The sequence below is a fragment of the Meriones unguiculatus genome, chromosome 1 (genome assembly GCF_030254825.1).
Source record: "Meriones unguiculatus strain TT.TT164.6M chromosome 1, Bangor_MerUng_6.1, whole genome shotgun sequence".
NCBI lineage: Eukaryota > Metazoa > Chordata > Mammalia > Rodentia > Muridae > Meriones > Meriones unguiculatus.
The window spans coordinates 176,633,287-176,660,343 of record NC_083349.1 but is presented as its reverse complement, the minus strand read 5'-3'; the positions used below and the strand labels follow the sequence as shown (position 1 = coordinate 176,660,343).

The following is a 27,057-nucleotide window of genomic DNA, read 5'->3' as shown; positions in this document are numbered from 1 at the left end:
ACCTAAGCCCAAACCCTTGCAGAGTTTATGAGGCCCTTGCATATCTGGCCTATGGTTAACCTTGAGCTCTGAGCCTCAGCTTTTCCCAGCCTGCAGAGCATTTGTTCTCCGGAGGCAAAGTTGTTCTGTCCCCTCCACTCCTGCTGTTCCCCTCACCTCTATTCTCTCAGCCTGGTGTTTCCTTAGCCTTGGGTCATGGGCACGACTTCCTGTAGAAAACTCTCCCCAACCTCCTGAGACACAAGCAAGGTCACTCCTGACCCCAGGTGGCCTTGTGGTCCTTGCCAGAGCAGGCATGGCTCCACAGTGTTAATTGTTTGTTTTCTTTGTTTCTCCACCAAGCTGTGAACCCAATGCTGGGCCACTTAACACGTATCCCCCAGTTCAGTAAGTGCTCAGTAAACACTTGTCAAAACAACTGTGAGCTAATGAGTAAAGTTAAATTCCGTTTTCCCTTTCAGTAAACTGTGGATATGGGAATAGAGCCTTTGTTTGTTTTAGAAAGTTGTATTTGCTTAAAGAAAATAACTGAGCTTTCTTCTCCATGTAAATAGCTGCAGTTAAACCCTAGGTCACTTAGTATATGATAAACTCTAAAATCATTCACTAATTTGCCCCAGTTCAAGAAGTGTCTTCATATTGAGATTTTAATTATGTTGCTACTTTTTTTTTAAATAAGTATCAACTGCTATACTTATGTCAGAGTATTTATGGAGATGCAGGTACTTACTCTAGAAACATATAACTTGTCTGCCCATAGAACACCACCTTGTATTACACAGAGATTAGGGAAGGAAGGCATACCTGACTTTAGGTGACAGCATCACTGAGGTGAAAAGTCAGTGAGCACATGAGCACAGCCCTTTAGGATACATGGCTTCCTGCCAGTCTTTAGTCAGCCATGAGAAATGAAAGAAAGACAGCATCCCCACTTGAGACAAACTGCCTCAAAAATGAAAGGTCAAAGGCCCAGTGTCCAAATACTGACTTTTGTAGGACAGACAACCCACAGGAGAGACCTGCCCATTATGGCCTTGAAGACAGGCCGTCTTGTGGTATCTGTGTGGGAGACACAGCGATGTCCCATTTCCTGACAGATGGACCACTCTCTCTCCAGAGTTTTGTTAGGGAAAAATCCCATCCAGGAAAGGGAACTGTTGCCTCTGTCTGAAAGTTTTCCACCCTCTTAGGAGAGCTGAAAAACTCACAATGACAATTTAGAAAAGCATATGAGTTCTTTGCTTTACATTGAATCAAAGATATCTAGGTTCACATTAAGAAGGGTAAATTGCCATCATGGGGACCATTAGTTTGTTTACCCAGCATAGAATTATGCCCTCTGTAAACAGGAATATCAAATAGCATAAAAAGCTGAGTGATTTACATTTTCTTTTTGATTAGAGGATTGCATCCACTGTCCTCAGCAAGGAAAAATCTCTCCCATTTAGCTTTTGAAGATCAAAGAGGCCATTAAATATGCCATATTACCAGCTTTTTTTTTTCCTTTCTTTTTCGGTTAAGACTGGGGGCTACTTTACAAATTGAGGCTGTTATGGCAGATGGGAGGACTTTATTTGAGGTCCAGTTTACTTTCCTCAGACAGGATCACGTCCTTAACCTTAATTTCATGAGACTGTCCTAGAACCCAAGACCCACAACGACCTGTCTACTGAGGTTCACGTGCATGGCTGTGACAGCCAGGGCCCTGAGCCACAGTCTGTTCTAAGCCTTGTGGGGTTTTCTGCAGAATGCTTGATAAACATCCACAGATAAGAGGACTGGAACCCAAAATCCCTGAAAAGAAAGAAGAGCCTCTGTATGCAGATATTCAGTCGGATAAAAACCTGACTTTCCTCCCAAGAGGAGAAATTCATCTTGACATTTTGTACTTCCTCCCTAGAGATAAGAACTCGAATATGCATAGAACTAACTAAGGCGTAAATTGTTAAGCTTTTCCTTTCTTTTCCTTCCCACAGCCCACCTCTCTCTCTCCCTTCTTTCTGTTTTTTTGTTTTGTTTTGTTTTTTTTGAGACAGGGTTTCATGTAGTCCAGGCTGAACTCCACACACCTTGTAGTCAAGGTTGACCTTGAACTTCTGATCCTTCAGCCACCTCCACCTCCCTAGTCCTGCCTAATGCTAGGGATAAAATATGGGGCTCCATAGATGGCAGGCGGACACTCTATCAACTGAACTACAAGCCTAAGCCGTCCAATGTGAATCGTACTTTTCTCTTCAGCAGGAGAAATAACAGATCGCCATTGGTATGCAGAAGCAATAGGACTCTACGAACCAGAAAGGCACGCTGGTTTAACATTGCAGACATCTGTTTTTGTTTTGTTTTCTTGCTTTTAGGATTTAGTTGGCAACCATTTTTACTACAGATTTCAGTGAGCTTGGGTAATTAGTTCTTTGCTGTGGTTCTAATTTGAGTCTTAGATGCACCCTCACCATCTAGAGAATGAAAGGGAAATTAAGAGTACCGGGTCTGAGATTGAATTTGAATAAAATGGTGAAATGAAACCGAATGAGGGAGTTAATTTTTTTTTGTGTGTGACCATTTTATTGGGTCTGTCACAGTTGGGGACTGTTACTTTCGGTGAAACCCACTCGGAATTTACTTTCATTAAAGACCTCTCGTTTCATTTTTGCTTCGGACAGCCAACCTCAGGTAGAAGACAAATATTCAGACCTCCGATATGATCCCAACTGGAAGAATAAGAAAGAGGAAGAGCAGCCATTGACTGTGGAAGCATTGCCAGGGTCTGCAGATAGCTCTTCGGAAAACCTGCCTTTGGCTCCACTCTACCCTTCCAGGGAGCCATCCCTCAGACAGCCATCCGAGAAAGGAAGCGAGAAGAGGAGCGCTCCAAGCGAAACTTCCCTACTTGGAAGCGAATTTCTAAGCCCGGACTATGAGAGTGACCCCCGCCAAAATGAGTCCTTTTCCGAACTAAGCGACAGTGACAAGGAAGAAAAATCCAGTGACCTGTCTCAGTACCCAAAGAGTTCAAGCTCACACAACGAAGTTTTCCTGCCAGGGTCCCTCGGACGGCGCAGAAGGAAGTCCAAGCAATATTTTGTAGAAAAAAACAAGCTGACTTTGGGATTACCTACTCCTAAAACAGACTCTTACCTTCAGCTTCACAACAAAAAGAGAGGAGACACTCGCCTCGAACAGGTGCGTAGCGGCAGCTTCAACATCTCTGCTGAAGCTGCCCTGGGTGGCTCTCCTTTCTGGGCGATGATGCCATAGTAAAGCTTCAACTGGGTAAAGCATCACCGTCACCTCTTTCCTCCTCCTCCTTCCTCCTGTCCTTTTTCTCCCTCCTGCTTTCGTTTCATTTAGTCGGGGGAAGGAGGGGGTACATATGTATGTATTTGGTCGTGTGTGAGGTCAGCTCACAAGAGTCGCTTCTTTTCTCGTGCCTTGTGGATCCTGAGGATCTACCTCAAGGCTTGGTGGTAAGTGGCTTTAGCGGCTGCACCGCCTTGCTAGCCCACCTGCTAAATAAAGCCCACCTGAGGTCCACCGTGCTGTAACCGCTACAACTCAATGGCTATCCCTAACGTCCCCATTCAAAGACCCATGGAATATTTTAAATGTTTATGCGCACAAGTATTTTGCCTGCTTGTGTGTCTGCATGCCGCCTATGTGCCTTGGAATTTATTTCTGCTGTGTGTTCTAATAGAGGAAGTGCAGGGCTGAGCGTTTAATTCCCTGTGTTGATTGTCTCTGTTCTCACCTTACTGTTGGTTGCCACCTCACTAAGCACCCCAGCACATTGGAGGTGACGTGACACATTCGCCCCTAGAACCACAGCTTGCCTCGGAAGTGGTTCTACACCCAGATTCTGTGTGGGTGCCGGGTGCTGAACCGGGGTGCCGTGAAGGGGCGTTGTGAAGCAGAGCACAGCAGGGAAGATTTTTCTCTTTAGTTCTTCAAATGACTCTCTCTCCTACCAGTTCCATCGATAACCACTGCACTGTCCCTCCTTGCCCTGGGCAAGTGGTGTGACATGATTACAGCTTAGACTCTCCATTACATAAAATTAGAAACATAATAAATGCGCTCTTTCCCTCATCTGATCATCTTGAGGATAAGTTATTTCCCAAATGCTGGACCTGTTGGCTGGACACCAGGCACGGTGGTGCACGCTTGTAGTCTCATCACTTGAGACACTGAGACTGAAGGATGGCAAATATGAAGCTAATCTGGACTATGTAGCAAGGCCTTGTCTGAAACAGGAACACACAAACACATTCACACACATATATACACAATTTACACACACACATATACACACACACTTCACATATACAACAACAACAAAAAGAAATGCTATTATAACAAGTAAATCTAGCTTTATTTCATTCACGCAAATAAGGACCCCATCAGCTCACCTCCTGATGAATATGCCATATATACTATACACTTGAGTCAAGAGCTTGGATGATTGGCAGTTTTACACCCCTACTCGAGAACACCTTGGAATTCATCACCTGCAAGGGTGGAGTCCCTTTTAAGGATTAGAAATGTGACATTTTTGCCTTTGTAACTAACAATAAAACATAGGAATGAGCTGGGTGCGGTGGCGCACGCCTATAATCCCAGCACTCAAGAAGGCAGGAGCAGGTGGATGTCTGTGAGTTCGAGGCCAGCCTGGTCTACAAAGAGAATCCAGTACAGCCAGGGCTACACAGAGAAACCCTGTCTTAGAAAAAACAAAACGAACAAACAAAAAACCCATAGGAATGGGTACAGAATATTAACTCAATTATCAAAACAGCTAAATGTCATTAGTTCTCAACATTTTTTTATTGTTTTGTTTCATAAAACTTATGTGAAATTTCAGCCAGGCAGTGGTGGAGCACGCCTTTAATGCCAGCACTCGGATAGCAGAGGCAGGTGTACCAAGTGAGTTCCGAGTTATCCAGAGCTTCACAGAGAAACCCTGTCTTGAAAAACACAAACAAGCAAAAATACTGTTGTGAATTTTCAATTTTCACTTGATTCATTACTTAAAATATAAATAAATCCAACAGTGAAAATGTCTGTTGCTGGTCATCTCTCCCAGCCTAGAATAATACTTTTCATTCTGCTTTGAATCAGTGTCTTGCTTTGTAGTTCAGGCTGCCCCAGGCTAGCCTCAAACAGCAATCATCCTGCTTCAGCCCCTTGAGTGCTGGGATTACAGCCAATTGTCACTGCTTTCAGAGGTGTCCCTAGACAAGCTGCTCGTGAAAGAGAGGCAATGGTGAGGCCAAAAGAAGGAATTCTATTTCCAGGATAAGGGAGAAAAGATTTACCATGAGCTTTGTGGCTAACCCCTTAACTGCTAATTTGCATAATAGTTACAGGTCCTCTTGGCAGTCAGTCTTGGGGTGTGTTGGTTGTCAGTGTTCTCACAGACTGGTTTTTCTTTTTGTTTTGTCACAGAAGAAACTATAAATTCACATTAGATTTTCTGTCCTTGAGCTCTTGACTTGATGTTTGAAGGAGATGTTCACTTTGCCCTGGGTTCAAATGTTTTTTTTGTTTGTTTTTTGTTTGTCTTGGCTGTTCTGGGCTCACTTTGTAGAGCAGGCTGGCCTCAAACTCACAGAGATCTGCCTGTCTCTACCTCCCCAAGTTGCTGGGATTACAGGTGTGCGCTACTGCACCCAGCAAGTTCTGTCTTAATTCTGGTTGCTTATAGCATTTGAAACCATTTCTTCATCATTTCTTCAAGATGGACTGTTTTTCCTTACTCTTCTTGTTCTTTTTTAAAGGGTACAAATGTATTTGGCCTAACAGTGCCATAAGGATATATGTGTCCACTTGTTTTATTGAACACAGTAATACAAAAATGTGTGTTATATATGAACATGTGACAGCTTCCCATTGAAGTCTTGCTGAGTTTCAGTTTGCTTGCTCGTTTGTCTTTGTTTTGTGTGTGTATGTGTGTGTGTGTGTGTGTGTGTGTTTCTTATTTTGGTTTTGAGACAGTTTCATGTAGCCCAGGCTGTCCTGAACTCTTTATATACCTGAAGATGGCCTAAAACTTCTGATCTGGTTTGTTTGGTTGGTTGTATTTTTAATTAAAGTTTTTAAAAAAATGTTATTAAGTTCATAATAAGCAAGTACAATAAAGAAAGCTGTGGAAATTAAGAGTAATGCTAGGTCTGGGGAGAGGGTGATGGCTCAGTGGGTAAGACAACTTGCTTTGCAAGTTTCAGGGCCTGAGTTCAAATCCCTAGGACCCGCATAAAAAGCCAAGCGTGGCTAATGTGTTCCTGTGACCTCCGCATGTGAAGCAGTAAGAAGAGACAGACCCCAAGAGCTCACTGCAGGCCCACCAGCCCAGACAAGACAGCAAACCCTAAGTTCAATGAGAGACCCTGTCTCAAGGCTATAAGGAAGGGAATAATGTAGAAAACATTCTAAGTCATGTGCTCATCTCTGCCTGTGCATAAACTGTTACGCTCCCATCTACCCATAACACAACACAACACAACACACAGGTGAGCAATGAATGGTGGAATCCTACTGGATATTATAATATATTACAAGTCAAATCAGAATATTTAATATATATATAGGCACAAATTTTGAATTGTGTGGCAAAATAAGAAACACTTCCGTTTTCCAAAGAGCAATCTGGGTAGCCTCCAGTGAAAAGAGTGAACTGAATCCAAATGCTCATCATACAAAATAACTTCCAACTAGGTAAACTTCAACTGTCAAAACACTAGAAAAAACATAGGAGGATTCTATCTAAACCCTGAAATATTTTTTAAAAATCTAGAAACCTTAAGCGATTACTAATTTGGCTTTGTGTATAACAAAAACAACTACGAGAGAAAACTATAAACAACATAAAATAGGAGAAACAAACCAGGAAAATTTTTTCCTAATTTATACCATAGGTAAAACTCTATTTCTAATGCATAAAGCTATCCTTCTCCGTGTCAATTAGAGGGAGACTGAAGTCCCCATAGAAACATACAGAAAAGCTCAGATTGTCACAGAGAAGTTAAAACAGGCGGCTATTTAGCGCTTTCTGAACATATTCAGCATCTGTCACTACAAGATAAGAACAAATTAATCCTACATAGAAATTCATTTCCACCTATAATTAATCAGCAGTGGACCTGTTGATAAAAATGCTCAGTAATGCCACGGAGAGAAGAAATCGGCATAAGCAGAATAAAGGATGATTTATGGCTATGGAAAATACAGTTACATGCCCAGAGAAACCACAACATAATGTCTAAAAGCAGCCACATTGCTTGGCTCTGCCCTGTACTAGCTGTGTGACCTTATGCGGGCTATTAAGCCTCTTTGTGCCACAGCTTTCTTGCCTATAAAGGAGATAATAATAGTATTTTCCTCATAGGGTGGTTAAGAATATCAAATGAGTAGGCTGATGTACAGAGAGGGCTTACATTAGAGCCTGACTCAGAGTAAGTGCTGCAAATGATTTTGTAATTAGTATTTTTATTTGGCCCAACATACTCCACTCCTAGGGATTTGTCCTAGCTAGATGTGTGCAGTCTTGAAAAGAAACACCTCTACAAGATGATTCATTTCTCCCTTGTTTGTGATATCAAATGATCAGAAGCCACCCAAATAGCCTTCGTTTTGGAGGGAGTAGTTAAGGAAGTTACAGTAGGTCCGCAGGAGAGAGACACTATGGCCGGTTAAGAAATGAAGACTCACTCTGAAATGCTTTGGTCAATTTACCAGGATTTATCAGTAAGAGAAATACAAGGAATGAAACAGGCAGATATAAAAGAGAAAAAAGAAAAGAAAAAAAAAAAAACAGACGGAGTAAAAATATATGTCAAGTTGACATGTCCCACACAGCTGTAGATGATGCAGGAAGATTATAAATTTTATGTCTAGACTCAACTGTACAGTGAGACACTGTGGAAAAACACTGCAAAGGTGATCAAGAGAGAGGCGCAGGAGGAAATTGGCAGAGCTTTCTACCTTGTGCCTTTTTATGCCTGTTGGTTTTTCTTTTTCTTTCTCTTCTCGATTGGCTTGTTTTGAGGCAGGGTCTCACCACATAGCCCTAGCCGTCCCGGAATGCACATAGATCTGCCTGTCTCTGCCTTCGCAGTGCTGGGGTTAAAAGCCAGCTGTGCCTATTGTCTTTAACCACACTTACATACTATGACTATAGCTTTTTAAAAGCTAAATCGAAAAATAGCATCAGATGAAGGTCAGCATATCTGAGGGCTGGGGGCCAGTGGGTAAAGTGTTTGCTGGTGTGCATGAAACCCTGGGTTTGCTCCCTGACACCCTATGGACCAGGCATGGTACCTCGTGATTGTCATGCTAGCACATGGATGGTGGAGGCGGAAGTGTCAGAAGGTCAAGGCCTTTGTTAGCTACGTAGCAACTGGAGGCCAATGTGGGATATGTGGGATCCTGTTGGGTGGGGTGGGGGGAGGGCAAGGCAAGGGTCATTTCCGATAGCAACTTCGTAAAGCTGATGTTAAGTTCTCACCCTATAGCTGCAGTAAGTCACCTACGTTGCTTTGTTTGTCCTCCTGCCTGCACATGATTCAGAAAGAAACCCCCGGCCTTAACTTCAGTTTTCCCATGGTCTTTCTTGCTTTTTTCTTTTTTTTTTTCTTTTTCTTTTTCTTTTTCTTTTTCTAATTGTTGGTACACAGTCCCACACATTCTTTCTTCCTTTTTTGAGGGTGGGGTGGGGGTGGGGAGCAGGGTTCTCTATTATGCATTCCTGGCTGTCCAGAAACTCACTCTGTAGAGCTGGCTGGCCTTGAACTCGGAGATCCATCTGCCTCTGCCTCCCCAGTGCTTAGAGGTAACACACACACACACACACACACACACACACACACACACACACACACATTTTTGACAAGGACTTCAGAGCAGGATGCCAGGAACTGATGTGAAAGGCAGCACACACTAGAGGGCACCTGAGCATCGCCATGCGGCTTCTGCTCTGGTGAGCACTGGGACTTATTTAGGAGCCCGGGAGTGTTTGAAACTCATTAGCATCTGAGTCAGATCTATGACCTACCATTAACAGAAGTTGTTTTGAAATGAACTGCCCTTCTGTCTTGATTTCAATAGACTTTGAAGATGAAGGTGAGTCTCGACTGAGGTCAGAAGTGCTCTGTGTGATTTGGCCCTTTCCTACTAATACCGTGAAAAGAAATTACAAGTATTTTACAACTGTAAATACAGAAAGGTTACGATTGCCTGTAATCCTCAGGACCATGTAAAGCCATAAACAGAAGCCAGTGTCCAGATCTGTGGGCCAGCAGCAGGCCAGTCAGTCAGCGAGTGCTGACTGAACACCAGCTATGCGCTAGGTTCTCTTCTCTGTGCTAAAGGATGCCGCATTCACTAAGGCGTGCAGACCGCCCATCTCTCCAGGAGCCCGCTTTTTAACCATATGACACAGACAAGAAACAGGTAACATCTCACAGAAAACCAAACAAGCTGCACATACTGAAGTAGTTTGGCGTGGCGGCGTCTTTCGAGCTGAGCCCCGAAGGGATGAATCCAAAAGACAAGCAAAGATCAGCAAAAAGTGTTGACTTGCCCTGCCTTGGTGGAGGAACAAGACCATGTGGTGGGGACGGGGGGGTAGTCTCTGCCCTGTGAAGACACCTGAACATGCTCCCTCCCTCTCCCTCCCTCACACCCGAATCAGTCACGGAACCCAGAGTGCTACCTCACACTGTGTGTGTGTGTGTGTGTGTGTGCGCGCGTGTGCTCGCGCGCGCACGCGCATTTTCATGAGGTCAGCCCTGGCACACAGAACAACTAAATATTAGCAAATAAATGCAATTTTAAAATAATTTCTCTTCATCCAAAATTTGGGAGAAAGGTGGAGAGGGAAAGAGAGAAGGTAGGTGATTATTGAGTTAAACAATGTAATTTGAAGTTTTAAAAAAAAGTATGATCTGGGGCTCTTTTTATTTCTGCCACATTTGTTTTTCTATTCTGTATAGTTTTGTGTACGTGTATAGGTACATGCGTGCCATAGAGCACATACATGCAGAGGTCAAAGGACAACTTTCCAGAGTCAATGTCCCCTTTTTCCATGTGGGTTCTGGGGATAGAGCTCAGGTCCTCCGGCTTGGTGGTAAGCACCTGTCTCTGCTGAGCCATCCTGCTGGCCTGCGCCCTTTACTTTTAGAGCCACTTGTTGCCCCTGGAAAATCACAAAAGCATGCAGAACCCTATTTTCCTGGTTAAAGTGAGGTTACAGACGTTTGCTCCCTGGGATTGGGGACATAGCTCAGTTAGCAGATTGCATACTACAATACACAAAGCTCTGGTTCTGATCTCCCAGGGCTGCATGAACGCAGCATAGTGGTACATGCTTGTCACCCTCACACTTAGGCAGAAGCAGTCAGGAGCTCGAAGCCATCCTTGGATACCCTGAGATCTCCTGTCCAGCCTGGGACTACACGATACTGTCTCAAAAAACTCAAACTCAAATGTTTACTTTCTACGGCAGAATCAGGATTGTTGGGATATTCAAATGACATTCTATATGGGGATGCTTCTAATGTCACATAGGCCCTATACAATGTTTATTATGAATGCTTCGATGTATTTACAGTTTCCTATAGATAAGACCACCCTCCCACTACTAAATTGCTCTCCTTTTCCATGGCTTTGAATTAAGAGAAGCTGTGAGTTGTCTGTAATATTTAGCTTTATCTCATCTAAGTTATGGGCATCTTTTTATAACTATATTTGGACTCTGCTCTTATGGAATGGTTCAGTTTAGTGCTGGTTTTGAGATCCGGCTCCACGGCACTTACAGAAATTATTCTTCTGCCCAGTAGGCACCGTGGGGGCTGTTCATTGATTGATAGATTTTCTTATTTTGTCCTATACTGACATAAGAGCACTTACTTATGACTATGTAATTCCAATTGAACTTTATGGTTTTTCCGATATGAGGCATTTCTGAGGCCTCCTTCTGGTGGCAGTGCTCGGCACTATGGAGTGACACTTCATTAAGTCCACGTGACTGAAGAGGGATCCACACAGAAGAAAACTTCTCGCGTAGCTTTCGCGTGCCCTTTTGAAAACCGGAAACTTAGCACAATTAATCATTTTTTAAGGATTAGTCACTTCTGAGCTTTCAAAGATGTACTTTAGATAATTCTGTGATGTCTTACACAGGGCACATTGCATCGATTTGAATCAAAGTCAGTGCATGCCACTTTTGCCACACTTGCATTAAATGACCCAGGCTGCTGTGAATCTGTGGCCAAGTCATGCCACTGTCTGTGAGCATCCTACCAAGATGTTATGGAAGAGAGGGAAGGAGACGCACAAACAATCAGAACTTACTAGAAACTGCTCTGCAGACTGAGAATCACTAATCCTAAACCCCAAATCTGAAAAGCTCCCAAATCCAAAATTTGAGCCACCAGAAAGTTCTACACCTGATCTCTATGGTAAGAAGAAGAGGGTAAGAAAAAAAAAAAAAAAAGGGAGGGTTGAACAGATACAGAGACATTGCATAAGAGGGTGTTGGACAATAGACATAATACTTTAGCACTGAGGGAAAGCTAAAGCCGAGCAGTTATCAAAAGCTTTGCCAGGAGGTTGCTGGAAATCACAATTTAAACTAGGTTGTGTGGCTGCATCTCTCTGAGAATGTGGGGGCCATGAGAAAACACGCCACACAAATATTTGGGGAAAATGATTTTTAACCAAACAAAACACATGGTCAGTTGGATACTTGTTTGGTTTGTTGTTGTTGTTGTTGTTTTGTTTGTGGTATTGGGGAGTGAATTCAATGCTTCATGCATACCAGGAAAGTGCTCCACAACAAGCCATGCGCCAGGCCCTGGTTGAACCCGTGGATATGGAATGTGTTTAAACAGAGAGCAGATTCTATCCACTCTGAGAACGGTGGGAGAGCTCAGGAAACAGCATGGTCAAACTCATCATGTAGTCTCTCTTTGTTGGCCATCTGTATGCCAGGCACATTCAGTGCCATGAGGAAGTATAAATGCACTGTGCCCTGACCTGTACCACACGGCAGCCCTGCCACAGCCCCTCCCTTCCACCATCATGAAACTTCAGTAGAGAAGGATGTGATGACAAGATATGTCAACTGGACACAAGCTGGAGCCATCTGACAGGAAGGAATCCTAACTGAGGAAACAATGCTTTGGCTACATCTAGCTCCTCTCCATGCATGGTCTTTGGTTGGTGCATTAGTCTCTGTGAGGACCACCTGGCTCAGAATTTTTAGCTTTGTTGGTCTCCGTGTGAGGCTCCTGCCCCCTTTGTGTCCTTCTGTACCCCCTTTCTTGTATAAGACTCCCTGCACTCTGCCTAAAGTTTGACTGTGAGTCTCAGCATCTGCTTCAATCTTCTGTTGGTGGAACCTTTCAGAGGACTCTATAGTAGGTTCCCATCCTGTTTCCTCTCTTCTGCTGCTTCTGGTATCTGTCCTGCTTGCCATTCTGAATGAGATTTAAGCATCCTCCCTAGGGTCCTCCTTAGTGTTTAGCTTCTTTAGCTCTGTAGATTTTAGTATGACTATCCTACATTATACTGCTAATATCCACTTATAAGTGAGTGTATACCATGTGTGAAGCCCAGTCTCCATGTGGGTTCTTGATTAAGGGGATCAGGGGCTGCCTATGTCATGAATTCGGTTGCCTGTTCTCTGATCACTTGCCCCTGGTGGTGTGATCTTACCAGGCCACAGAGAAAGAGGATCTAAGGCAGTCCTGATGAAAGCTATGGGCAGATGGCAGAGGAGGAGAACTCCCCCTTTCAGTGGACTAGGGGAGGGAGATAAGGTAGAAGAGGGAGGGACTGGGAGAAGACAAGAGAGGAGGCTTCAATCAGAATATATAATAAATAAATTGTAAAGAGAGAGAGAGATTCAGAGAGAGAGAGAGAGAGAACAATGCCTCTATAAGATCCAGCTGTAAGGAATTTCTTAATGATAGATGGGGAAAGGCTCATCCCATTACGGGTGGGGCCATGGGCTGGTGGTCCTGGGTTCTATGAGAAAGCAGGCTGAGCAAGCCATGAGAAACAAGCCAGTAAGCAGCACCCCTCCATGGCCTCTGCATCAGATCCTGCCTCCAAATTCCTGCCTTGTTTGAGTTCCTGTCCTGACTCAATGATGAACAGTGTTGTGGAAGTGTAAGCAGAATAAAGACTTCCCTCCCCAGGTTGCTTTTGGTCATTGTGTTTCCTCACAGCAATGATAACTGAAGCCACAGTGTGTTAGAAAAAAAGAAAATACACAGTGGGTCTATCGCCGCTTCCTTTGGGAATCAGGGAAGACTTCATGGAGGAAGTTACATTTGCACCAAGGCCAATAGTATAAAATAGGACATGGTACAGGTCTATTATCCCAGCTACTCCAGAAGCTAAGGCAAGAGGATGATGAATTAGAAGCCAGCCTGGGTAACTTTCATGAGATGCTGTCTCAGAAGGAAAAAAATTTAAAGGATAAGATTCTAGCTTTCCTAGCATACACAAAGCCCTAGGTTCAATCCTCAATAAAATAAATAAATATGGGTAACAAAGTGAAGGGTAGTTTCCAAGCAGAGAATGAGCTTCACACAGACCATATATATATATGGCTGGGTGTTGGTGGTGCACGCCTTTGATCCCAGCAGTTGGGAGGCAGAGAGAGGTTGATCTCTGAGTTAGAGGCCAGCCTGGCCTATAGAGAGAGTTCCAGGACAGCCAGGCCTACACAGAGAAACCATACATACATACATACATACATATTCATGGAACTCAGTATCAGGTTCATATTGAGCACACATGTTCTCAGGTGTTCTATAGAATGGAGGCTGGCTGGCAACAGAATACAGATATTTCACATGCATTGTCTCTCAACAGCTGAAAAACGCAAACCCCCTTGATAATTTAAGCAGCCATGCTGAGTGTCAACGAAGCCACCCCACGGCAACAAAACCTGAGTCCGTCTCTTTTGCTGGCCGTGGAAACGTAGGCAGGTGTAAAACAACCCAGGGCAAGCGCTTCCGAGCACTCATTAGTCAGATGAATAATGAAAACCTTGATAGACCCAGTGACTAGGCCCAAAGGAGAGCGTAAATAGCTGATATAGCAGAACAATGGTGAGACAGCAAAGAACCTGACTCTGGGCTCTCCAGATAGCTCAGCAGGTTAAGGTGCCTGCAGCCAACCTGACCACCTGAGTCTGATGCTCAGGGCCTACGTGGTGGAGGGAAGAAGAAAGTCCTCCAGTTGCTCTCCGGTCTCCACCTGTGCACCATGGCATGCACATCGCTCGTGTATGCATGCATGAACACACACATACGTATATATACAACAAACATAATACTTCTTTAATCTGACACTTTGGCTCATTAAATTTTGCCATGTGGCTAGTTGCCAGTGCATTACCATCAGGAACCGGCATAACAAAGCCTTCTCAACTAATGTGAAGCCCCCCACGGCCAATAACACTAAGACAGTAGAAAAGGCAGTATGTAAGGCGAAACATGGGGACAGCCCGCGGTGATTGCAGTCTAATATTAGTGTGTTCATGAGGCACGTGTCGTTGTGTGTTATGCAGATCTGCTGTCACACAGCTCTGGGCGAAGCCTCAGCTCTGCTCTCTGCAGCACTGTCTTAATTCTCTATGAACCGCGGATGAGTTTCTTTGAGAGAGAAGCTGCAGCCCAGTCTAGCTCAGCTGTCCTCAATCTGAGTTGCTTTCCTCCCTACAAACCTTCACTTCAAAGCAAGGAACATAATGTACAATTTTTTAATGGCTCTAGACCCAAGCACTCAGACTCTCTGCTCTGCGCCTTACCTCAGTGTAAACACCTAATCAAGATTGCCTGCGCTTCAACAATAGCAGCCAAATGCAATTTGAGAACCACGAGCCTTTGAAGTCGTCCCTGCAAAGGCCGGTTTTCTAGTCTGGGATAATGACATGCCATGATTGCTGTCTTTGTTGTATCTTTTCAGTACAGAAGCAATTATAGGCCCCAATTTAACAGAATAGACATTACACAGCTTACGATGCTCAAAATGCAATTTCATTTGATCATTTTCTCGATTTGATTGGTATTAATAGAATGGTTCACAAAAAAAAAAAAAGAAAAAGAAAGGAAGAGAAAAAAAATAGCTGGCAGAGGTTGTGTCCCACTCCACTTTCAAAGAGCTAATGTAGAAGTATGTTTTACCTGCCTGGCAAGCTCACAGGGGTGATGCAGCCAAGCTTCACCAAAACAGTGTGCACAGAGACACTGTGTATCCCTCGCTCCCTGGCAAAGGAAGCAGCCACGCTCTGTTAGCAATATGTAAAGTTTTTGACAGATCTACGTAGGTAAGCATGGCTGGCAGCAGAAAATTAATGTCGCCGATGGTGAACCCCATTACCTGAAGCACATCCTGTATTACTCTTCGAGCTTGCAAACAGAGGAGAATCTATATCCCTCTGGTCCTCTCCTGTTCCCCCCAGAAGTCATGTTAAGCCTCTTTGAGATTAAGAGTATCATCGTTGCCTGCTCAGACACTAGAGTTGGAATTTTTCCCTCTCCTGACCATCGTTTCTCATCCTGGACAGACTTGGGTTTTTTGTTTGTTTGTTTCTTTATTTGTTTGAAACACGTTGTGCTTCTGTTTGACTTATGATAATGAGAGATAGATGCTAGCCAGGCATGGACACCTGTGCCTGGAATCCCGGAGCTCAGGGGGCTGAGGCAGCAGGAGGGAGGCCAGCCTGGGCTACTAAATATAAATAGCAAGACCCCGTCTCAAAAATTCAAAAAGCAAAACCAGAAACCTTTGCAATAATGCCAGTAACTATTGTGAAACCTACTATTCTGTGGTTCAGGGTGTTTCAGGGAGCAGCTGTGTGAGGGAGCCCTCATGTAACTTTGAGAAGTGGTTCTCTGCCTTCGTTGATCCCTCTAAACTTTGGAGTATTTCATGATGGGAGAGGTCTTCCACTTGCAGGGGAGGTCATTCATTCAAAAGCAGATCGATCCTTTTCACTTGGAAATCGGCCATACTGGAGAGGGTATATTTTTCTTCCCTGTTTTAGGAATAAAAAATCAAGCAATTGTTTCTTAGTTTCCACTCTCAGATCAAGTTTTTTAAAGTGTATCATCATTATTGTGCATGAGTATGATGAGGGAGTACGGCCACGTGCAGGCCACAGCGCACGTGTGGAGATCAGGGAACTTTGCAGGGCCAGGGCTCACCTTCAGCCTTTCCATAGAAGCTACTGGGAGTGCACAGCAGTCACCTCGCCCTGTAAGCCAGCCGTTCTCAGCCTGTGGGCTGTGACCCCTGCGGCGAACCTCTGTGTCCAAAAAAACGTACATAACAGTATACATAAATATTCATAACAGTGGCAAAGTTACAGTTATGAAGTAGTGACAAAAATGTTATGGTTGGGGTCACCACAACATGAGGAACTGTATTAAAGGGTCACAGCACTGTGAGAACCACTGTGTCTAAGCCATCTCACCAGCCCTAGATCAACTTTCACTTTAAGCTTCCATGTTGTCTGCCTTCCTTTCCTGGGGTGTGTGTGTGTGTGTGTGTGTGTGTGTGTGTGTGTTTGTGTGTAAATGTGCTAGTTATTTCATGGACTCACCAGGGACACTCAAAGACAAGGAAACACAATATTATCTCTCTAGAGCCACAGATGTCATCCTGAAAGGGCTGAGATTACCAATTATTTACTTAGCACATAATAATCAACAAATATGTTCCCCTCTTAGTCCTGAATGAACACTACACTCCACTGGTAAACATAAGCAGCAGAGGGAGAACTTGAACTCAAGCCTATCAGATCCTACACTCTTGCACACAGCCACCCCACACTCCACAAGCCACCACATGGAATCTAACAAGATAAGTGCAAAGCCCTAAACTACATCTAAAAACTGAATTTCATCTATTCAGAAGGGAGGAGACTTGGCATTTGTAGGTGGAGAAGCAGACAGTAGCCACCAGAGCCTAGCCGGAGCTCCAGGTCACAGTGGGAATATGTGAGGAATCTTGAGACAGAAACCTTTAAGAAAAATGTGTAGGAGAGATTTCTGAATCGGTTGATACAAGATCTGCTGTCTGAAAAGCAGGGAGTCCTCTAATCTGTTACTCCAAAAAGCAGAGGAGAAAGACAAATGAGAAAAAAAAAAGTGTCTGTAAGAGATTTCTGACATTAAGGCTACTCAGTGATGGTTGCTCTGCCCATCCATGAAGGAATTCCTTTTTCTTCTTCTTAATTCATGGAAGGCCTCTAAACGTAGCCTCCTACGGACCAGAGGACACCAACTGCCAGGAGATGCAGGCTGACTAGATGAATGTCTGTTAGAGTCGGCGTGGATGTCCTGGAGCTTGAAATGTCTTCTTTCCAGGTTCTCTGCCTACACTGAGATAGAGAGCTTTAGGTCTGCTTTCTGCCGGATGCCCTAACAGGTTCTGTAGAGCTTAAACACATGGGATTTTTCTTTTCTTTTCTTTTCTTTTCTTTTCTTTTCTTTTTTTAAATCTTTGTAAAATTATATACATTACATCCCGACCACAGTTTCCCCTCCCTCCACTTCTCCCCTTCCTACCTCTCCCCACCTCCATCCCCAGATCCACTCCTCTTCTGTTTCCCTTTAAAATATTTTTTTTGTAAAAAGGCCATCCAGGGTTAGCTTATCAATTGAACATGGCATAACAATAAGACTAGGCACAAACCCTGTTATCAAAATCGGATGAGGCAACCCAGTAGGAAGTAAAAGGTCCCACACACAGGCAAAAGAGTCAGAGACCTCCCACTCCCACTGACTACTAGGAGTCCCAGGAAAACCCCAAGTTACACAAACAATGTATATGCAGAGGACCTAGGTGAAACCCATGGCTGCCACTTCAGTCTTTGAGCTCCTGTGTATAAGCCTTGCTTAGTTGATTCTGTGAGCCATTATTCTCCTGGTATCTTCAACCTCTGGCTCCTTGAATCCTTCCTCCACCTCTTCTTCCAGGCTCCCCTGGCATCACCTAGTGTTTGGCTGTGGGTCTCTGCATCTGCTCCTATCAGTGGCTGTACGATGTCCCTCTGATGACAATTGGGCTAGGTGCCAATCTGTGAATACAGCAGAATGCATTAGGAATCAGTTCAGTGCCTTCTTATTTCCGGTCGTATCTACTTCTATCCCGAGTCCCTGGGCTGGCCAGCTTCTGGTTCTTGGCCATCTCCGCAGTATCCGGGGTGGGCTCCCTCTCTTGGTGTGGGCCTCAAGTCACACCAGTCTTTGGTTGGCTACTCCTACAAGTTCTGCACCACCCTTACCCCAGCACTTCCTGCAGGCAGGACAGGTTGTAGGTTGAAGTTTTTATGGCTGGGTGGGTGTCCCAGTTCTCACTGCTTGGAGACTTGCCTGATTATAGAAGATGGCCAGTTTTTGATATAAAACCAGTGGTGAGTGGAGGGCTGTTATTCTTGCATAGCTGTGATCAAAATACTTAAGAAAACAGATTGAAAAGGAAAGATCTGTTTTGTCTTATGGTTTCAGAGGTTCATTCTGTAGTTAATTTGGTTCTATTGGTCCTGGGCTGTTGGTGAGCTGGAACACCATGGTTTCAGCAGATGGAGGAAAATGCTGTTTACATTGGGTAATTGGGAAGCAGACCCAGTATGGCCTTCAAAGGCACCCTCCAGTGGCTTGTGTTCTCTAACTAGTACCCCACCTCCGAGAGCCCCCACCCCTTCTCGCCGTCTGGCCATCCCTCTGCCTTAGGTTTCCAACCAGGGAATGACAGCTGTGCACCACTGCACCTGCCTCTTTAAATGGGCCTTGTCAGATGACCTTGCTCAACTGTGTGGGCACAATTGGAACAGGCTAGGCTAAGCTGTGGTGCTCAGTTGGCTGGGAATATGTCTTCATTGGGGTTTTTGTTTCTGTGATAAAACAGCATGACCAACCTGGGGAGAGAAGAGTTTAGTTCATCTTACAACTCTTGGGTCACATTCCATCTCTGAGGGAAAGTCGGGACAGGAATTCAAGGTAGGAACCTAGAGACAGGCACTGAAGCAGAGGCCACAGCATAATCCTGCTTACTGGCTTGCTCAGCTTGCTTTCTTCTACAACCCAACACCATCACCACAGTGGTGACACTGCCCACAGTGAGCTGGCTCCTCCCACATCAATCACCAATCAAGAAAATGACCCACAGGCCAATCTGGTGGGGGCATTTTCTCAGTTGGGGTTCCCTCTTTCCGAAAGACTCTAGCTCATGTCAATTCGACAAAAACTGGTCAGCATAGTGTATTAAGTGCGTTTTTAAATTTGTGATGGGTTTATCAGGACATAGTCTCCATTGTAAATGAAGGGAATGGTATCATGTTTCTGTTTGATGGGGCGTTTGCAGTATTCTTCTCTAATAACTGCCCTATAGTTGAGTTCACTGACAAGGGTTGGGACATTGAAACAAGGAGTACTTGGAATATCACAGTGATGAAAAATTGACTGACGTAAGAGCCTGAGAACTATAACAATGTGCCCTTGCACTAAGCCAAACATAAAGCCTGTCTTTGCAGGACCTCTCTCTAGAGTACACAGACAGGAGCCCCATGACTGCAGGACTGAAACGAACCCACGTAGGGTGCAGTACATGCCACTTACTGTCCTATGTGTTTTGCCCTCTTAGATTTCCTACACCATCAAACGTACTGGCACGACGACGACTGTCCAAAATGATAAAGAAGTTGAAAACACATCCGTGGAGCTTGAAGACAAATGGCATCAGAGAGCAAAACAGCTTAAGGTCACCTGCTAGATTGTGTGCTAAGTGTGCTTCAAGTGATACTGCTGGGTATAAGTAATGTTTGTCACCGAGTTCTTGTCATTTAAGGGTTATATGATGCCTTGAATACTTACCTACCTGTGCTGAAGATTGCCTTCTGTCCAGGAGAGCCATAGCTCCATGCTTGCTCCACCAGCAACTCTAACTGCTTTTGAAAGGTCCCCTTTCCAGAACACCATCATTTTACACTCCAAACAGAGACAAGACCTCTCACAGAAGGCAGGGGTGGGGGGTGCAGAGGGAAAATATTGCTTTCATTGAGAGCTAATGGCTACCCAGTCAACCCAGGTAAAAGTGTTCCTGAAGCTAGATGGGATCCCTCAGAGAGAATGTGCAAACTAACCAACTGGTATCTTAGTATGATGGCATCTTTCTTGTCCATTAGCACTCATGAGTGTAGTCGTGGGATGGGTAATTATCCCACTATTTCTAGAAGAAATAGAAAAGTAATTAGCAGCTGATCTTTTCCTGAGTCAGTGCATGGAATTATATGGAGTCGTTCTTGGAACAGGTTGCATCCCTGTTTAAGAAAGGATGAGCATGGAGATATACCTTTAATTCGAGCATTCCAGCATTCAGAGGCAGGAACATCTGTTAGTCTGAGGTCAAACTGGTCTACATAGCAAGTTCCAGTCCAGTCAGTGAGACCTTGCCTCAAGGGAGTTGGGTGGGGTGGTGAGCCTTTTGAAATTGCCGAGCCTAAGGAGCCTGTTAACATCACCAGTTAAATTCATACATGAAGCAACTGTAAAGTTAAGAACATTAAAGTTCCTCCAGGCATCGGAGAAGTTAGAAAAGACAGACCTGAACTCTGAACCCTCTCTTGTCTTCACTGGGTCTCCAGGCTGCCAATAGGAAATAAGTGAACAAATCAACAGTCACTCACCCAGAGCTTCCTGAAAGCTGACATCAGGAGACCACAACAAAAAGCTGAAAAGCTGGGGACAGATGCATCTGCTGGCAGTGGGGCATGGTGGACAGGATCCACTAGTCCACCTGATGGAGAGCTTTGGGTCACAATGATTTTTATGTCAGATCCCCATGCCTTCTTAGGATCTTTGCTTTCTGCTTAGGCCTTATTCATGGACCTTTCCTCAGACCGTATTGGCCTGCAGCGTCCTGTGCTCACCTGTGGGTCCTCACAGGTTTCTGAGGTCCCATTTCATTGTTGTGCCCAGACTGAAGACATTGGTTTCCTAGAGGTAATGCAATATGGCCCTGGCCAGAAGACCTTCCAGGTGCCCTAAGGGTTAAATAAGGTCTTCCCAGACCTAGAACAAGACCAGCAGTGATGGCAGCATGAAGCAGCACATGGCTCCCATCACTAGTCACCATCAAGTGCCTATGGTCAAACCCATCTTTCCAAAGAGCCTTGTTTTTGGTCTGGTCAACACCAGCAGTAGATCTGCATTGCTTCTGTTTATCCAGCCTGAGTCTTTCTTTGCTGACAATGAGGGACTTCCTTAATAATTTTCAATGGATGTTTCTTAATAATATTAGATAGGTGCTGGAGAGATGGCTCAGTGGTAAAGAACCCTCCCTGGCTGCTCTTCCAGAGGACCTGGGTTCAATTCCCAGAACCCACATGGTGGCTCACAATCATTTGTAATTCCAGTCCCAGGGATCCAAAATCCTCTTCTGGCCTCCACAGACAGCACACACACATACTTGGTGCACAGACATACACACAGACAAAACTCACATATACATAAAATACTATTAGAGAAATTTTAGAACCTAAGCTCACCTTTTATCCTGAATGCACACAGAAGATAAACGGAACACAATAGAAAGTTCCCTGGGCCAGAGGTTATCTTAGAGCCCAGGGAAGAACTGTCAGGACCCCAGGGCCCAGTCAGGGCAGCTAAGGGCAACAGTGGCCTTGATGTTAGAGGAGATGGGGTAAGGGTGTGCCTTCTGCTTTCTGCTTACGACACATGAGCAGGCGAGCCACAAGTCAGAAGCAGCCAGCCAGTGCTCTTCAGGGCTAGAGTGATGGCACAGTATGGGTGGACACCGTGACTAAGGATGAGTCTCCCTGTAACACTCTCATCTCAGCTTTAGGCATGGAGATTTCCCAGCGCTGACACTCCACATGTGACATGAAAACCTACTGCCATTAAGCCGTTAGTTTGAGTGCACGGAGGGTATACCAATTGCCAGCGAGCGTAACAAAAGAATCCTAGTGAGAACAGAATGAAATCTCGGATTTCCTCGCTGATGGAGATTAAATAGGCTGAGAATGGCTTTGTATATTAACTTCAGGGAACTCAGGTCTCACCACCTAAAGAGTGACACCTGATGCCTCAATTGTAGGGTAATAAATATCCAGCCAGCAGCAGATCTCGAGTAGGCTACTTGGAAGGCGAGAGAAATCATATCAAGTCCGCAAATGTCTTCCTTTCTGAGGACTGAAATGCCATCTCTAGGCACTTATGTCTATGTGAATAGAGGATTTAACACTTGAGACAATTCAAGTTTTGTAAAATGATGAGTCTTTGGCCTTTATTGACATAGCACCCTATGAGGAGGGCTGCTGTGATCTGAATCGTCAGCTCCAGAGGTGACAGGATGGCCAGAATCAAGCAGCTTCCCAGAAAACGAATCTCTCCTGGGGTTCTTCTCTTTTTGTTGTTGTTGGAATAAAGAGAGAAAACTAGGGAAATGTAGGTCAGGTGACGACAGAAAGACTATCTAGTTAGTCCTCTATCCCCCTAAAGAGCTGGGCAAATGTTGAAAAGAACACCATGATTGGTCAGTAGTAATAAGAGTTTATAGATGATAGCAAAAAGAGGCTCGTTTGACCTTTCCTAACATGACAGCATGAAAAGAGCCACTGGGCTTCCGAAACACTCCTGTCGGGTAAGAAAACAGCAATTTCTGGGCCAGCACGATGGCTCAGCAAGCAGAGGTGCTCGCCACCAAGCCTGACCATACGACTTCTATCCTGGCGAGCCACATGGCAGAAGGTGAGAACTGTTGTGCACACAAATAAGTGAATGTGATTAAAAATTCAGGTAACAATCTCGGGACAAGGGAGAATGTGGTTGGGGCCAAGTATCGGGACAGTCTTTTTACCCATGCTTCCCCTTGCAGCTTGATAAACCGTGTGGAAGAAAACATTTTTCTTACCTGGATGCATAAGGGAGGGGTTTTGTTTGTTGTTTGTTGTCAGTTTTCTAAGGCGGGGGAGCACTGCAGATGAAAAATAAAAATTTAGAAGAGCCAGTGAGAGCCTGTTCAATCCTCAAATGGCTCAGATTCCAAAGAAAATGTGCTACATTTCGAATAGGAGTCATTCTTTACAAACACATACTTAAAAATCTGACGTTACAGGCGATACTGCATATTACTATTGTAAATTTAAGTCTTGTCCTTAGCGTCCTGATGGGGTTTCATGAGAAATAGGGAGCATGACTATCATTTGGTAACATGCAGCGGCTCGTGTTGTCAGCCTTGCTGATTGTATCGGGGAAGCGAGATAAAACCGAAAACCGCATCCTCGTGATAGGATCTTTCTTCCCAAAGAGATCATAAACAAATCAAATCTGAACAAGAAAAAAGCATGCTTTGCCAAGTTTGAGTATTTTCATTGGCCTCCAGTGAGCCACCTAATGGTTGCATTTTCTTTTTAATTAACGTCACATAGATGCGGGTCGTGATGACTTCTTTTTTTACAGGGGAGTCCTGAAAGGGACAAAGAGGTTGCAGTTATATAACACATCGGTGCACATGGTCATCTTACTGTTTCAATAAGCAGTTAATCATTCCATCCAAAGGCCTCTTTACTCTGCTCATTTTCCACAAAGTAATGAGTGCTCTATTCCTGGGGAAATACTCTTAAATGGCTGCACACACAATACACTTACACAGTGTATCTGTTGTACTGGGAGTACATTTTGTTGTTAGTGGACTTAGAAAAGCATCAAGTCCGTTCTGGGATTGAAGTCCCTTCCCCCAGATGTTTGATTGCCTAAGTGCAGGCTATATTAAGCAACAGAAAGCAAAACAACTCTTGTGGTTTCACGGAGGCCCTATCACAGCTCTGCCTCTTTCATAGCCCTCTGAATAAAATCTAATTTGTTTCATCTGGTGAAGAGGTCATTTCTAGCTGCTGACCTGTGTGTGTACGCACAGCTGATGATCTGAACTGTGTCTCGTATTGAACTTGGACTTGTTTGGCTCCAACAAACCGCTGATGTCTTCTGGGTGGGATTTTGGAAATACTCTGTTCTTTCTCTGTGCATCTCTTTGGAGGTAAAGCTTCTCTCCATACAGCTCTCCGTTTGGTGACACCTCCCCCACTTAGCTGGCCAGTCAGAGAGCTAACTCAGAGGCTGTTTTAAGCTCTCAAGATCTTTCTGGGCTCACAATCTATCATTTCCTTGACCACTCTCCCTCCAGTTGCCTGCAGTTAGGAGAGGACTCTCTCTACTCCCTCCATGGTCACTTTCCTACAAGTTTCAACCCCTGTTTTAGTTTTTATCTAATTTTATTTATATATTTATTTATTACAATTTATTAACTTTATATCCCCGCTGTAGCCCCTTCCCTCTTCTCTGTCCCACCTACCCTCCCTCTTCTCCTTCTATGCCCTTTCACTAGTCCCCGGATAGGGGAGGACCTCCTCCCCTTCCCTCTGACCCTAGCTTATCAGATCTCATCAAGGCTGGCTGCATCATCTTCCTTTGTGGCCTAGCAAAGCTGCACACACACACACACACACACACACACACACACCCCAGGGGGAAGTGATCAAAGAGCTGGCCACTGAGTTCATGTCAGAGACAGCCCCTGTACCCCTTACTGGAGAACCCACTTGGATACTGAGCAGCCAATGGGCTTCCTTTGAACAGGAGGTCTAGGTTCTCTCCATCCATGGTCCTTAGTTGGGGTATTAGTCTCTGCAGGACCCCCTTAGGCCCAGGTATTTCGGCTCTGTTGTTCTCCTTATGGAGTTCCTGTCCCCTCTAGGTCTTTCTATCTCCCTCTTCTTCCATAAGGTTTCCTGCACTCTGCCCAAAGTTTGGCTATGAGTCTCAGTACCTCCTTTGATATCCTGGTGGGTAGAGTCTTTCAGAGATCCTTTGTTGAAGGCTTCAGTCCTGTTCCTTGTCTTCTCCTACTTCTGATGTCTATCCTGTTTGCCCTTCTGAATGAGGATTAAGCATCTTTCCTAGGGTCCTCCTTGTTGTTTAGCTTCTTTAGGACTATAGATTTTAGTATGTTTATCCTATAATATATGGCTAATATCCACTTATAAGTGAGTATATATCATATGTGTCTTTCTGCTTCTGGGTTACCTCACTCAGGTTGATCTTTTCTAGTTCCCACCATTTGCCTGCAAATTTCATGATTTTCTTGTTTTTAATTGCTGAGTAGTATTCCATTGTGTAAATGTACCACAATATCCATTCTTCAGTTGAGGGACATCTGAATTGTTTCCAGATTCTGGCTATTATGAATAAAGCTGCTACAAACATTGTTGAGCAAATGTCCTTGTTTTATACTTGAGCATCTTTTGGATATATGCCTAGGAGTGGTATAGCTGGATCTTGAGGTAGCACTATTTCTAATTTTCTGAGAAAGTGCCAGATTGATTTACAAAATGGTGTACAAGTTTACATTCCCACCAGCAATGAAAGCAGGTTCCTCTTTATCCACATTCTCTCCAGCATGTGTTGTCATTTGAGTTTTTTATTTTAGCCATTCTGATGGGTGTGAGGTGAAATCACAGAGTCGTTTTGGTTTTCATTTCCCTGATGGTTAATGATGTTGAGCATTTCTTTAATTGTTTCTCTGCCATTCCATATCCTCTATTGAGAATTCTCTGTTTAGCTCTGTACCCCATTTTTTAATTAGATTACTTGATTTGTTGCTGTTTAACTTCTTGAGTTCTTTATATATTCCGGATATTAGCCCTCTGTCAGATATAGGCTTGGTGAAGATCCTTTCCCAGTCTGTAGGCTGTCGTTTTGTTCTAATGACAATGTCCTTTGCTTTACAGAAGTGTTTCAGTTTCATAAGGTCCCATTTATTGATTGTTGATCTTAGAGTCTGTGCTGTTGGTGTTCTGTTCGGGAAGTTATCTCCTGCACCATTGAGTTCAAGGCTCTTCCCCACTTTTTCGTCTAACAGGTTTTGTTTGTCTGGTTTTATGTTGAGGACTTTGATCCACTTGGACTTTAGTTTTGTGCAGGGTGATAAGTATGGATCTATTTGCATTTTTCTACATGTAGATACCCAATTAGACCAGCACCATTTATTGAAGATGCTATCTTTTTTCCATTGTATGGTTTTGGCATCTTTGTCCAAAATCAGGTATCCATAGGTGTGTAGGTTTATTTCTGGGTCTCTATTCAATTCCATTGATCTACCAATCTGTTTCTATGCCAGTACCATGCAGTTTTTATTACTGTTGCTCTATAGTACAGCTTGAGATCAGGGGTGGTGATACCTCCAGAAAATCTTTTAGTGTAGAGGATTGTTTTAGCTATTCTGGGTTTCTTGTTATTCCATATGAAGCTGAGAATTTTTCTTTCAAGATCTATAAAGAATTGTGTTGGTAATTTGATGAGAATTGCATTGAATCTGTAGATTGCTTTTAGTAAGATGGCCATTTTTACTATGTTAATCCTGCCGAGCCATGAGCATGGGAGATCTTTCTATCATCTGATATCTTCTTCTATTTCTTTCTTCAGAGACCTACAGGTTTTTTTATACAAGTCTTTGATTTACTTGGTTAGAGTTACACCAAGGTACTTTATGTCTTTTGTGTCTATTGTGACCGGTGTTGTTTCCCTAGTTTCTTTCTTAGCCCATTCGTCTACTGATTTTTTTGTGTTAATTTTGTATCTAGCCACTTTGCTGAAGGTGTTTATCAGCTGTAGGAGTTCCCTAGTAGAATTTTTGGGGTCACTCATGTATACTATTATATCATCTGCAAATAGTAATACTTTGACTTCACCTTTCTGATTTGAATCCCCTTGATCTTCTTTAATTGTTTATTGCTCTAGCAAGGACTTCAAGAACTATATTGAAGAGAAATGGAGAGAGTGGGCTTGCCTTGTCCCTGATTTCAGTGGGATTGATTTACATTTCTCTCTGTCTAGTTTGATGTTGGCTATAGGCTTGCTGTATATTGCCTTTACTATGTTTAGGTAAGTGTTTTATATCCCTGATCTCTCCATTGTCGGATTTTATCAAATGCTTTTTCAGCATCTAAAGAGATGATCATTTGTGTTT

The 27,057-nt window shown here is 43.9% G+C and overlaps 1 protein-coding gene across 2 annotated transcripts in view; it reads left to right on the top strand.

Moving 5' to 3' along the window:
- The window catches only part of Jhy (junctional cadherin complex regulator), a 58,165-nt gene that overhangs the window by 14,692 nt on the left and 16,416 nt on the right, over window positions 1-27,057 (top strand). For both annotated transcript variants that reach the window (XM_060372033.1, XM_021643055.2), the window contains exons 3-4: window positions 2,661-3,180; window positions 19,657-19,773. In XM_060372033.1, coding sequence (XP_060228016.1) covers window positions 2,661-3,180; window positions 19,657-19,773 — 637 coding nt within the window. The remainder of the gene's footprint in view (window positions 1-2,660; window positions 3,181-19,656; window positions 19,774-27,057) is intronic.